Source organism: Molossus molossus, unplaced genomic scaffold (genome assembly GCF_014108415.1).
Source record: "Molossus molossus isolate mMolMol1 unplaced genomic scaffold, mMolMol1.p scaffold_m16_p_7, whole genome shotgun sequence".
Lineage (NCBI taxonomy): Eukaryota > Metazoa > Chordata > Mammalia > Chiroptera > Molossidae > Molossus > Molossus molossus.
This window is the reverse complement of record NW_023425401.1, coordinates 101022640-101037131: the sequence shown is the minus strand read 5'-3', so window position 1 is coordinate 101037131 and position 14492 is coordinate 101022640. Positions and strand designations below refer to the sequence as shown.

Sequence of the window (14492 nt, the reverse complement as noted above, 5' to 3'; positions counted from 1 at the left end):
TAGTTGGAGCATCGTTCCATATACCAAAAGACTGCAGGTTTGATTCCTTGTTGGGGCACATACTTAGGTTGTGGGTTAGATACCCAGTTGGGTACATATGGTAGACAACTGATCGATGTTTCTCTCATTCATGCTCTTTCTCTCTCTTAAAAAACAAAATATTAATAAACATAGATAGAAAATGTAAATTACGGCAACTTCCAAAATTAAGTAACTGAATTTAGCAAAAAAAGTGGCATCATGCCATACGTGTCTATCTAATGTTTTTGTACTGTCAAAATTTTGTACTGTCTATCTAATTTTGTTTATAAAACTAAAATATCAGATTATCTATATGTTACACGGGTATAAACTTCTCTCTCCTGGAAGATGGAGACCTTTCAAAAGTGGGCATCCCACCATTAATATCATTCAGAAGCATACAGGAAACGCTGTCAACATGAAGTAGACAAAGAGCACAGGATAATGCCCCCTAATCAAAAATACTTTCTATGACCTCTATATTTCATTCCCATGGGACAACATGAAGGGAATCCTTGCTCTCTCTTCCTGTGGTTGGCATTACTTTATTTATTTTTATCCTCACCCGAGGATATTTTTCCATTTTTTGTACAGATAGAGTGGGAGGGAGAGAGAGGAAGGGAGAGAGAGACAGAAACATCGATGTGAAGGGACACATCGAGAGGCTGCCACCCGCACGACCAACCAGGGCCGGGGACAAACTGCAACCGAAGTACATGCCCTTAGAGGGAACCGAACCCGGGTCTCTCCGGACCGCAGGCCGACGCTCTAACCGCTGAGCCAAACCAGCCAGGGCACATTACTTTATTTTTTTAAACCATGTTTTATTTTGGTGAGTGCATCTGTCCCCCACCCCCAACATCCAGAGTGATCTTTAGAAATATCAATCAGACCATATCACTCCCCTGTAAAAGACCCGCCAATAGCTCCCTACTGCACAGAGAATAAATACCCAAGCCTTTAATCATGGCCCAGAAGGTCCTTCATCACATGGTACTGGTTGAGCTCTGACCTCACCATCTACCCATCTCTCCCCTAGTCTCTCCACAAAGGTCTACACATCAGGCTCCTTCCTGTTTACACACCCACCATCCATTTGGCCTCAATCGTTTGCTCCCTCTTATTTCCAAAGGCTGGATCCTGCTCACTCAATTCTTAGCTTAAATGCTGCCTCCTCAAAGAGGCCTCCCCAACTCCCTAATCTATGTTAGCAACAATCATACATTATCATATTAATTTTATTTGTTCATAGCACTTAACACACTTTTAAATTTTGTGTTTTGCTTATCTTCCTACCTAAAATATATGCTCCATAAGAGGAGGGAGCTTGACTGTGATGTTCACCCTATTTCCCCAGCACCTAGAACAGTGCCTGGCACATAGTAAACACTTAATAAACATTTGCTTAATAAGTAAATTATTTTTGGAATTATAAAGTGGCAAAGACAGGAGTCATAATAATAAGTTGAAGGGCAAGAAAGAAGAGGAACACCTTGAGTGGAAAATTATTACAGAAAGCAAGTAGAGGTAATAATCTGAACCCAGAAAGATTTTAACTTCTGTTAAACTCAAGACCTGTCACTTTCACTCTGCAAAAGTAGACAGCTGATGATGTATTTCAGACAGGGGTTAAATGTTTTAAAGGTATAGATAGGAAATCTGTTTTTAATGTTGGAGTATTTGACAGATAGGATCTACAGGCCACATAGTAGCTGATAAGACTTCAATCAGATGCTAGTTAAAAAACAACAAAAACCCTTAGATTCACCAAAACCTAGAAACAACCTTATTCAATTATTGACCTTTTCTTCAGTCAAACCAGTAAGATAGAACAAAAAGGATCAGATATAAAGGCAGGAACACTAAGGTCTCCAAATCATAAAGCCATTTCTGAGAGGAAGAAAACCAGGAGGGAGAACATTTTAGAAACACATATTTTGCTATGTAGGTTCATGCTGACAAAATAACTGATAAACAACTGGTATACCAAGCATCTATGTTCTTTTGGCATAATGATCAAATACAAGAAGGTTTCCTGGAAAAAAATAAAACTGCCAGATTCTGGAAATGACAAAGGATAAAGATTTAACATTAAAAAAAAAAAAAAAAAAGCAAAAAAAAATTTAACTTCAAAGAAAAAGCCAAAATTTTATAAGCAAATGAAACCATAGTGTACAATATTTAGCTTAACAGAGACAATATTTTACATAGTCATGAATTAACCAAAAGTTGTCATTTTACTCTTTCTTGAGAATGGGAGAAATATAAGGGAGCTAAAAGCCTCCTTTATCATAATGAGAAGGCAAAGAAAACACTAAACAAATAAATTAAGAGTCTTCCATTCATTCTTATTTAAAAACAGAGAAAAGGCTGAGAGAGCACAAAGCGGTAGGCACTAAGGAGGAGGATATGGGTAGGGGACTGCCATTTCTATTATAATCCTCTCAAATACTCCTCTGATCAAATTAAAGATTTTTAAAAAGTCAACAGTTTAATAAAGGTAATACAAACAAAAATGTGAACTAACTCCCAGATTTCAGTTATAACTTCAATTTTAACACACAATCCCAGTTAGTTTTTTGTTACTTTTGTGTTTCTGATAAAAGTAAAATTATATAGATAAAATATCAATTAATCCTAGAGTCCAATGAATAAAGTATCAGTTAAATGAATTTTGTTCTATATTAGAATTCTGGAGTAAATTAATTCCTAAGCCTACAGTAATGGTAGAGGGATGATTTAGGTTTTGGTATACACTGAATACCAATGCTTAGCTTCTACTGAATAGCAGAGAACCTCCATGGACACCAAGGGGAAATTGTTTCATTAAATGTTCATGTTCCACATAAACAGGACGCAGTATAAAGTTAGAGCACTTTGTTAAAGAATTCCATAAATCAATAAAAGTCATGTTTTCAAAATATTTAAGAACCTAGAACACATCATAAAATGTTATATATTTTTTAAAAGCTTGTTATAAAATAAAATATGCAAAACTCACTTTCTTGAAAAAGGCTATGAAAGTACCAGGAAAATATACACAGTGGTGAAATAATGGGTGATTATTATTTTATTTTTTTGAATTTGCCTACAGTGAACATGTATTTCTTTTCGGGCGGGGGTGGGGGGGGGCGGGCACACATTAAAGAAACCGAATCAGTAATGTGAAAGTCTCAGAATGCAAAGTGGGAGAGAGATGAAAACAATAGAGAAGATGGTATGGAAGGCAGAGAGATGAAACACATGAGTAATAGAGAGTTCTCAAAAATCCTAGGCCAAATGGATCAGAAATAATAACCACACGTAATCAAGTGACATATTCTTAAGCCGAGAAAAAAAATAGCCAGGTCTGAGACTGAAAAGAGTTACTATGTTCTAGGTAAAGAATTGTGGAAAACAAGATAAACCAAGCCAAAGTCTGAAAACACTTGAATTTCAACAAAAAAAGAGAAAATCTTACTAGCATTTAGGCAGAGAAAACACATTACTGATAAGTGAACAAAAAATCATAATGGCCTCAGACTCCTCTATAATCCTAAATACAAAGGATCAGTATTTACAAATTTGGAGTGAGCTATTAGTAACCCAAGAAATCTAGAACTACTTGACTATGACAGCACAGAAATGATCAGGTATGTAAGAGTTAAGGTAAAAGAGCTTGCATTTTAGCCTTTCTGAAGAGTCCTTGCATGAGGTGCTCCTATTAACTGAGAGATAAATGTAAACTGAAATTTCACAAACGGGGAAACTGTGGTATAAAAGGATTACTGATACTAATTTGACAAAGAGAATTATACATGAATAATTGCAAAATTCATGTGAAATAAAAATTTTATTAGAAAAGACAAGTGGTTAAAGGAAAAAATAATACGAATATATGAGTTTGATTAAATAAGAAAGCTGGCAGGAGAAAGAGGACCAGAGTGGGAAGAGGAGACAAGTGAAAGTATGTTAAATTCTCATTACTACTTTGTTCTGGACTTTTAATAAGACAGTTTTAAATATGCATTTTAGTTATGTCTCAAAATTTTTGAAAGTGAGCATGTGATCCTTTCATGAAAAAAAAAAAAAATCCACCTTCCAATAAAAACCACATCCCCAAGTATTCCCATCACTGGGATGTCAACATCAGGAACATTCCTTGGCCATAAGCTACAAGCTATTAAAAACAACCTATATATTATAACAAAGAAAGAAAAAGTACACAATCTTACATTTTATCCCACAAACGTATATAACATACATACCTGCACACTGGCTGTTACCACTGAAGACCCTGAGGCAGAGGATGGTCTATGGGGAGTAGACAACGGTTTAGTAGCACCCTGTGTTCCACTTCCTGTTCCCCCAGATAGACTAGTCCTATTAGCTCCACTTGAGTTAAGGTTGCTACCTCTGCTGGCAGGTACATTCATTGCAATTCCACTCAAGCTATTCTTCCCAACAGTTCCAGTGGATGATGAGTTTGGTAGCTTTGATGAGGCCTGAAGATTTTTTGTAGATGAAAGGCTTGAAGTGCGATTAGAGGGCAATAAATTCAAGGTGGGAGACTGCCGGCTGATATTTATTCCACTGGGCTGTTTATGGACTGGGTTGTTACCGCTGGAGTGGCTACTCTGGGCTACTAGTGCACTTGGACTGGAAGAACTGGAGGATACAGTAGGCTTGGGAGTTGGGTTGGATTTAGAAATAAGTTTAGTTGATACTGAAGGCTTAGCTGACAAAGAGGGCTTGGGGGAGGCAGAAGGCTTAGGTGTGGGTAAGGGTTTAGGGGATGTGGCAGGTTTTGGAGATGCGGCAAGTTTTGGGGATGCAGCCATTGAGAAGGGAGATTTGAAACCCTGCGTGGAGATTTGTGACACCATAGCCTTGGCTAAATAGTTACTGGAGGTAGTGGTGCTAGGTACTGTCCTAGAAACCAGGGAGTGGGACCCTTGAGAACCATTCCCAGGTGAGGGAGTAGGTAAGGGAAGGCGGTACATAAGAGACTTATCTGAAGTCTTAACAAGTGGGGATGAACAGGAAAGCTGGGGATTATTACTTAATTTCACCACTGGGTTGGTCTGTGATTTACTAATGGTTGCTTGTAATGGAGACACATAATTCTGTTGGACAGCTGAATGCTGGTGCACCTTTGTTACTTGTGTTAACGAAGAAGCATCTTGGGCCTCTGATGTTCCCAGAGCATGAGAGGAGGCAGCAACTTGGGCTTGGGAAGAGGAGACATGGGTCTGTGAAGAGGAAGAAGCATGAATCTGGCTTGACCTCTGTAGTCCTTGTTGAAGTAGCCTCGCTGGCAAAGGTTCTAAGGAAACTTTAGGGTTCTGAATTGAAGAACCAGCAATAAGGCCTGAAGAGATGCCAGTATGAGCTAAATCCTGGGGTTTCTTTGGTACTGGTCCCGTGTGACCAGCAATAAGACTTGATGAATGTGCAGTCTGAGTAGAATCTAGTTTTTTGGGAGTAGCCAGTGGCAGCTTACTCATGATACTTGCTAATTTTTCTTCTCTCAGTCCTGGACGAGGTTTTGCTGTTGGCATGCTTATCCTTGAGCCAGCTGGAGGGCCCTTGTTCCCATTGTTGATAGCAGCTAAAGCTTCAGAAACAAGATCCAGTGCAGGTGGGTGGAAAGAAAGGTCTTCATCTAGTGAGTCATCAAGGCAGATCGTCTCCTGGGCTGGAGTAGAGCTAGAGCTGGTGGAGGCCACGGCGGATGTGCTGGAACTTGAAGGACCACCAACTGAAGCCACCAAGGATGCAGGAGTTTTCTGGTCCTTTTTTGGACTACACTCCTAGCATAGACAGCATTATAGTAGAAAAAATAAAACGATTAATAAAAAATTACAGAGTATTGGGTTTTAAAAGACTAAGAAGTTCTCATGATGATTAAAATTTTTCTACAACTCTTCTGTAGAGATTGTAAAAACGAAATAATTTTTTCGAGGACAGCGCTCCTGATTGAACTGTCCTCACAAGACTAACAATCTGATACACTGCACACAGCTACCATACCTTAGTAAGCCATTCTAAGAGGGCTTCAGACCAAGTTGAAGAAGCACCGATACCCCAGGCACATTGTTGATGAAACTCCCCTCCCCCTACCCACCTGTGTCAGATCTTCAGCTACTATTCCAAATCCACCTGATTCTCCTTGCATCTAGGAGAAATTCTGCCTTTATCTTAAGACTCTACCCCTCTTGTGTAGTTATGTTTTGCTAGGATACCAACCCTCACATTCTGCTTCCTTGCATGCCCAGTCCTGTAGCTATCCCTAGCCAGTATATAGAGAAAATGGTACATCAAGCTAAGCACACTTAAATTATGTTTTCTTCTCATTATAGAAGTCATTTATAATTTTATTCCATATATATATATATATATAAGCATCCCCTATGCTAAGTGCCCACTGTGCCAAGAAAATAAGGGAATTAGGAATTAAAACTATGACTACCTAAGAGAATATTGTTTTATTTTTTTAATTAACTTTCTTGAAATTCAAAAAAAGATAAGAGCCCAGCCTGTGTGGCTCAGTGGATTGAGCGTCGACCCAGGGAATGAGAGGTCCCGGTTCAGTTCCCAGTCAGGGCACATGTGTGGGTTTCAGGCTCAATCACTAGTTGGGGTGGGGGGGGGAGTGCAGGAGGCAGCCGATCGATGTATCTCTGTTTCTCTCTCTCTAAAAAATCAATAAAAACATATTTTTAAAAAAAGAGGTAAAAGAATTACGGTACAGATGAAGTTATTCAAAGAGCAAAAGAATTAAAAAGTAACTTTCCCTTAAAAGAGAAATATAAAGTGTTTACTTGTATCATTTTAAAGATTAAGAATAAAACTATTACATAAAAATCATTTCAAAGTCACGATCAGTTTCTTCAAACAAACAAATAAACCAACTCAAATAAACCCAAGCCCGAAGTCTTACATTATACACTGATTCACAGGACCACAGCACTTACTTACCTTAACATAGTGGGAAAGAATGGAGAGGAAGGGTCTTTACCATCACCTTCTAAGGTACTACAGTAAACGAGGTGTTAAGAATACTGTTACACCCTAATGCTCCTAGCAATTTTTCTAAGCGACTGTTCTACAAGCCCTGACTGTCATTGCCTCTCAGAAGTCTGCACTCTCACTGCATTAGGGTCCAAATTGTCTGCCAGCATGCATGGCTGATGAATGTAAGACGTTCACTTTCACACAGCATGAAATCACATGATCAGTAAAAATTCCATTATAATAAGAAATGTAAAATCTGAGGGTGGGGGAGTGTATCAGAATAACATTGGCAGTGTTACCAGTATAAAATTAAGTAATCTTTTTATTAATTATTTTTTCTTTATAAAAAAAACAAATGAGCCCTGGCCGGTTTGGCTCGGCAGTTGGAGCGTTGGCCTGTGGTCCAGAGAGACCCGGGTTCGGTTCCCACTAAGGGCATGTACCTCGGTTGCAATTTGTCCCCGGCCCTGGTTGGATTGTGCGGGTGGCGGCCACACGATGTGTCCCTTTTACACTGATGTTTCTCTCTCTTCCTCTCTTTCCCTCCCACTCTATCTGAACAAAAAATGGAAAAATGTCCTCCAGTGAGGATTAAAAAAAGAACAAATGAGCCCAGTTGGTGTGGCTCAGTGGATTGAGTGTTGTCCCATGCACCAAGAGGCTGTCAGTTCAATTCTCCATCAGGGTACATGCCCAGGTTTCAGGCTTAATCCCCAGTATGGGGCATGCAGGAGGTAGCTGATCGATGTTTCTCTCACATCGTCGTTTCTAGCTCTCTCCCCTCTCCCTTCCTTTCTATCTAAAAGAAAATCAAAATACATTAAAAAAAAAACAACAACACAACAATTCAGGCCCAGGTCAGCATGGCTCAGGTGGTGGGAGCATCGTCCCGTACACTGAAAGGTCTTGAGTTTGATTCTGGTCAGGGCACATATCCAGGTTTCTGGTTTGGTCCTGGGTTGGGGCACATGCATGAAGAGGCAACCCAATCGATGTTTCTCTCTCACATCGATGTTTTTTCCCTCTCTCCTTCTAAGATCAGTAAATATATCCTTGGGTAAGGATTAAAAAACAAACAAAAACGAAAACAAATCGGGCCCTGGGTGGGCAGCTCAGATGGTTTTGGATTCAGTCCCCTGTCAGGCCACGTACAAGAAGCAACCAAATCAATGTTTCTTTCTCTCTCTCTCAAATCAATAAGTAAAAATTAAAAACAAATCCGCTATACTGAATAGATTTACATTAGCAGAAAAAATTGTTCAGGACATATATTTGAGTAAAAAAAAGCAGGTTATTGCACATATATAAAATGTTAACTCAATCTGGATAAATGAATGGTTGGTTGGATGGATGGATGGAAGGTGGAGGGGTAGGGACAAAGATCCAGAAGAAGGGAGGGCAGATAAGTACCAGAAAAATTAAGGGCTTTTTTCTCTGAGTGAGCAGAAATTTCTAGATACTTTTACTTTTCTCCTTCTTACTTTTCTCTGTTGTTTGCAAGTTCTACTGTAAGCATTTCCTTATATCACCTCTCTAACTATAATAGATATTTGAGGGATGGCAGGATGGAAAAAATACAAGTCAGCAATCCGGTTTTTCCATTTTGGAAAAAGGAAAAAGTAATTTAATCACAAAACCCAAACAAAACGGGTAACTCCCCTACAGTATCCCAACACTTCCATTATTAGAATTCTGATAAACTAATCACATTTGAATAGCTGTTTCAAAATTTAACCAACCTTCAATGAAGGTACTAGAAGTTTAAAAATAGGGTGTGAAAATAAAGCATGAACTCAACAGATTTAATAAAATATTGACTTAATATTATTTAGATTAGATTAGAAGACAAAGTAGGTTACTAAGAAAAAAGGAGTTTTACTCTGTATTCAAAGAGACTCTAAAATTAAAGAAGGCCACAGAGCAATAAATATTCTAATCTTCTGCTATAACCTCACATGCAAAGAAACTCATCTATTCAAACAGATGAAGGCTATGGGAAAAGTCTAAAACATAAAGTTGGTAGGCTTTCATTATAATTTTAATTTCAAATGATTCTAGTTTTTACTTCTAGATTTTATATTTGGTTCTTTTTCAACTCTGTTTCATCTTTTTTTTTTTAAAGTATGTTTCTATTATTTTTTTTTAAAGAGAGATGAAGGGAAAGAGAGATAGAAACATCAATGTGAGAGAGAGACATCAATCAGCTGCTTCCTGCACACCCCCTGCAGGGGATCAAGCCTGCAACCTGGACCTGTGCCTTAACTAGGAGTCAAACAGGGACCTCTCAGTCCATGAGACATGCTTAATCCACTGAGTCACACTGGCCGCTTCATCTTTTTTTTTTTTTTTTTATCCTCACCCAAGAATATTTTTCCATTTTTTGTATAGATAGAGTGGGAGGGAGAGAGAGGAAGGGAGAGAGAGAGAGAGAAAGAGAGAAACATCGACGTGAAGGGACACATCGAGGGGCGGCCACCTGCACGACCAACCAGGGCCGGGGACAAACTGCAACCGAAGTACCTGCCCTTAGCAGGAACCGAACCCGGGTCTCTCCGGACCGCAGGCCAACGCTCTAACCGCTGAGCCAAACTGGCCAGGGCTGCTTCATCTATTTTAATAGGATAGTTTTTATCCCCTCTTCTACTTTTTCAAATATAAAAAAAAATTTAAGTTAAATTACTTTATGTTATAAATCCATCACTTTGTAGGGATCTAATTCTGTTGGTTGTTTCTGCTGATTCTCACTCATAGTAATTATTTCCTCACATATTCTGTATTTTCAGATTGTGAGCTCAGACTTGACACAGTATGTATGTGGTAAACTGTTGAGGCCTGAGATGAGGATATAGTCTTCCAGAGAGAATTTGATTGGTCAATTGCCCTGGGTTAATATTAATCTAGTAATTTCAGGTTATTTTTCAGTTTGAGATTTCCCCAGATCACACAGGTAGTGTAAATTAAACCCTTAAGCCCAGAGAAATGTTCAAGGAAGACTTTCTTCCCCTAATCCAGAACCCAGGCCAAGACATGCAAGCTCCTTAACCTTTCTGCAGGTGAGTGGATTTCTTTTCTAGTCCTTTACTAAAGATGTTATCCTTTGAGGTCCCAGGTTTATGCAGAGTTCCATTCTAACTGTAAACCTGCACTAGTCTAAGAAAACCCAGGCTGCTGTGCTCTGAGAGGAAATTTAAAAATAAACCATAAGGCAATGGATAAAAATCAGCAAATGCCCATAAAGGAAAGCAAAGCTTCAATAGCAGATGAATATTTTGGCAGTTTCTTTGGGGCCTTCGGATTTCTCTTATACATCTGCAACCTCTCAGCTATGCTTTTAGGGGATATTTGTTATATTTTACCCAGTATGTCTGAGTATTCGGTTAAGCCTTACAATGTAATTAATATATGCAAATTATCCCATGCATCGGAAGGTTGTGGGGTCGATTCCTAGTCAGAGCACATAACTAGGTTGCGGGTTCAATTCCTGGTTGAGGCACGTACCAAAGCAACTGATGACTGATGTGTCTCTCTCACATCCATGTTTCTTTCTCTCTCCCTTCCTCTCTCTCTAAAACCAATTAAAACAAAACAAAAAAACCTTCTATATATACCTGGTGGGAAGCCCAAATCTGTCAGAGTGGCTCTGCCCCTCCTTTAAAAAACTAAAATTAAAAAGATGCATTTCAGTCTGGCCGGTGTGGCTTAGTGGTTGAGTGTCAACCCATGCACTAAGAGGTCACTGGTTGATTCCCGGTCAGGGCACATGCCCAGGTTGTGGGCATGCCGGAGGCAGCCAACTGATGTTCTCTTTCATCGATGTTTCTATCTCTCTCTCCCTCTCACTTCCTCTCTCTCTAAAATCAATAAAGAAAAAAAATATTTTTTTAAAAGATGTATTTCAGCTATCATTATGACTAATACAAGATTTGATTTAATACTTACCTTTACCTTGGGTTTAGGTGCAGGAATCACCTTTTTCTTTGCCCTAAGACAAAAAGATTAAAAAGGAGGGCATATCAGTAGCAGTTAGGTCAGTCATTAGGAAATTATAACGTAATCTTGTAATCAACCACATGGGTAAACAATTTCTTCTGCCATTTGGAAAAATCTACGAAGGAAGGAACTATATGTAAGTGTTCAATTTATATGTGACTAGACAGCAATATTTCCCCCAATTTTGATTAACTCGATGAAAGGCCAAACCAAAATATGAAATGTAGATGATAAAGTTCTTTTAAAAATTCAATGTAAATATTCGAAATAAAATAAAATAACTCAAAATAGGCTAATAAAGCTGCCTGAGGATTCTTACTTCAAAAAACTGGTAAGAATTTATAATTATTTATAAGAAAACAGCTTTGAAAAACTTCCAGCTCAAATTAAATCATGCCAAGAAGTTGTAAATGAGACAATATTTAAAAAACAAAACAAAGCCCTTGCTGAGTAAGTAGTTCAGTTGGTTAGTGTCGACCCAATATACCAAGGTTTCGGGCTCAGTCCCGGGTCAGGGCACATCTAGCGTCAACCAATGAATGCACAAATACGTGGGGCCACAATTCGCTGTCTCTCCTACTATCTCTCAAACAGACAAAAAAACAAAATAAAACAAAACAAAATTTTCAAGAATTTAAAAAAAATTTTTTTGCAGAAAATTTGCTTTTCTTTTTCAATGACAGTTGACATAGCATATTATTTTATTTTAGTTTCAGGTTTTCTTTCCTTTAAAAATTTTTTTAAAGAAAATTATTTTTAACATAAAAATGTTGAAATAACAGGAATGAAAGGCAAGAAAAATACCATGGAACCTTTGGAAACTAGTGTGAAAAAGTTTGAAGATTAAAAAACTCTTATAAGTTCCATAGTAGGAGAGCATACTCAAACAATTATTGAATAATTAAAGGATTGACAAGCTAAAATACCTCACATTGTCTGAACATTTGTATTTTCACTAAGCATTGTCTGACTATTTGTATTTCACTTAGTTAAATGTCATCAATTAAATTAACAAATATCTTAATTAAAACTGTACATCTACGGCTTCACTAAGGCAACAGTAATTTTCAAAGTTTTTTTGATGAAGAGCACTTTGGGCAAGACTTCCAGGCTCACCTACCCCATTGATTCCTACTTTCTGGTACAAAACAAAACACAAAATTAGTCCTATGTATCCCTCCACTGAAGGATAACTAAACCACCTGCAACAAAGTACACCTATAATATGCAAAACCAAACTAACTCCACATTTATACTTAAAAAATACAAATAGTAAGAACTGAAAACCACAACCAACTCAATGCATCTCTGATGGTGTACTAACAAAGTGTCCTTCCTGATAGCTGTAAACAATCCCATCAGTTGTAACTTATACAAGGAGAGGGGGAATTCTGTGATGTTACCCAGACAGCCTAGCAGAATACTGAATTACAGTGCTCAGTAAATTCTCAGGAATTTGTTAATTTTTATACTTTAAGCCCCTAATACTACACTTTTAGACTACAGGGCATTTTACCTGTAGGTAAAAATAAAATTCTTGTTGATTTAACCAGTATTCACTCAAAAATGTAATCATGGCCCTGGCTGGTTGGGCTCAGTGGTTAGAGCATCAGCCCGCGGACAAATGAGTCCTGGGTTCGATTTTGAACAAGGGCATGTACCTTGGTTGCGATTTGTCCCCAGCCCTGGTTGGTGTCATGCGGGAGGCAGCCACTTAATGTGTCCCTTTCATGTCGATGTTTCTCTCTCTCTCTGTCCCTCCCACTCTATCTGAACAAAAGTAGAAGAATGTCCTTGGGTGAGGATAAAAAAATAAAATAAATGAAATAAAATAAAATTTAAAAATGTAACCATGCCTTTTTACTACTGCCTGTCAGGAGGGCAAGAGACCTTTCTTTAGTAATCACATCACTAAGGAAATATCCAGTTTTAAACAGAAGAAAGGACATGAAGAGTAGGTTAATTTTGTGGAATAAAACACTCTGCAAGACAAGGAAGTGCAGAAAATGTACCCAGAACCGTCTTGGAAAGCATAAGAAATAGGGTTACCTATGTAGATGGTCACCATTAAGAGAGGAAGAAAAAGGGCACAAAGAACTGAAGGGCAGAAGGCCCAAGAACAAAGGAAACCATCAGAGTCTTGCTGTTTACACGGCTCCTCGCTACCCACTCTCAGGCCAACACGTTACATTATAGATTCAGGTTTTTGGAGACTAGCCTGAGAACCATTTAACAGATAAGTGTGTTCTGACATCTATATAATCAACAGTAAAAATAATTGTTTTTAAACAGGCAGCGGGACTTCCAGTCAACATGGCAGGTAGGTAAACGCAGTGTCACGTCCTCCCACAACCACATCAAAGTTACAACTAAACTACAGAACAACCATCATTCAAAACCGCCTGAAATCAAGCTGAATGGAAGTCCTACAACTACGGAATTAAAGCAGCAGCCACATCCAGACTGGTAGGAGGGGCGGAGGGGCTGGTCCCACACCCACGTGTGGCAGATAAAAATCAGAAGGACACCTCGGCTGGGAAGGTCCTTCCTGAGGACTGAGGGGTCCCCGTCCCACACCAGGTGCCCTGCTCAGGGTTCCAGTGCCAGGAAGAGAATCCCCATCACTTCTGGCTGGAAAAACCAGCGGGAACTGAGGCTCGGGGAAGCTGAGGCGGCTGGAGCCCCAGGCAGCTCCTTAAAGGGCCCGCGCACGAACTTATCGGACTCTCTCCCTTTAAGCTTGGAGGGGAGGCAGCTCGAGGGGCACCAGAGACATACAGGGGAGAACTGAGCTGTTTGGCACTGGAGCGAGGGCTGGAGAGGGGGCTTTCTCCAGGACAAACGTGCTGTCAGAGGCCTTTGTTCCTTTGGTGAGCCCTGCCCTGGGGCGGCAGACAGTCTCCATATCTGGGGCTCCAGCAACCTGGCTCACACTGGTAGCCCCGCCCTGGTGACTCCCTGAGGCCCCGCCCCACCCCACCCCAAAAAACTTTCAAGTCAACCCAAGCTGTTGCCACTTGCTTAATCATAGGATTGGCCTGTCTTGGATCCTGCTTCAGGTTTTTCCTAAATTCTTTCAAACGAGCAGCATCGGGTCTCAGTGAGCCCCATACCTCTCATTAAGTAATACACAGAAACAAACAGGGAGGCAGCCAAAATGAGGAGACAAAGAAATAGGTCCCAAATGAAAGAACAGAACAAAACCCCAATAAAAGAACTAAGCGAAAGGGAGATAAGCAACCTAACCGATACTGAGTTCAAAATACTGCTTATAAGGATGCTCAATGAACTCAGTGAGAACCTCAGTGAACTTAGGGAGGGCCTCAAGAGCATAAAAAAGAACCAGTTGGAAGTCATGGATACACAGTTAGAATTGAAGGAGGCATTAAATGAAATAAAGAATAATTTATACAGCTTCAATAATAGAGCATGTAAATCCAAGGAGCAAACCATCGATTTGGAATATAAGGAAGCAAAAAATTCCC

At 39.3% G+C, this 14492-nt stretch overlaps 1 protein-coding gene across 1 annotated transcript in view; it reads right to left on the bottom strand.

Moving 5' to 3' along the window:
* UBN2 (ubinuclein 2) overlaps positions 1-14492 on the bottom strand; it is a 65848-nt gene that overhangs the window by 6454 nt on the left and 44902 nt on the right. The window contains exons 13-14 of the mRNA XM_036246263.1: positions 10957-10999; positions 4269-5813 (exon numbers count right to left, since the gene is read on the bottom strand). Coding sequence (XP_036102156.1) covers positions 4269-5813; positions 10957-10999 — 1588 coding nt within the window. The remainder of the gene's footprint in view (positions 1-4268; positions 5814-10956; positions 11000-14492) is intronic.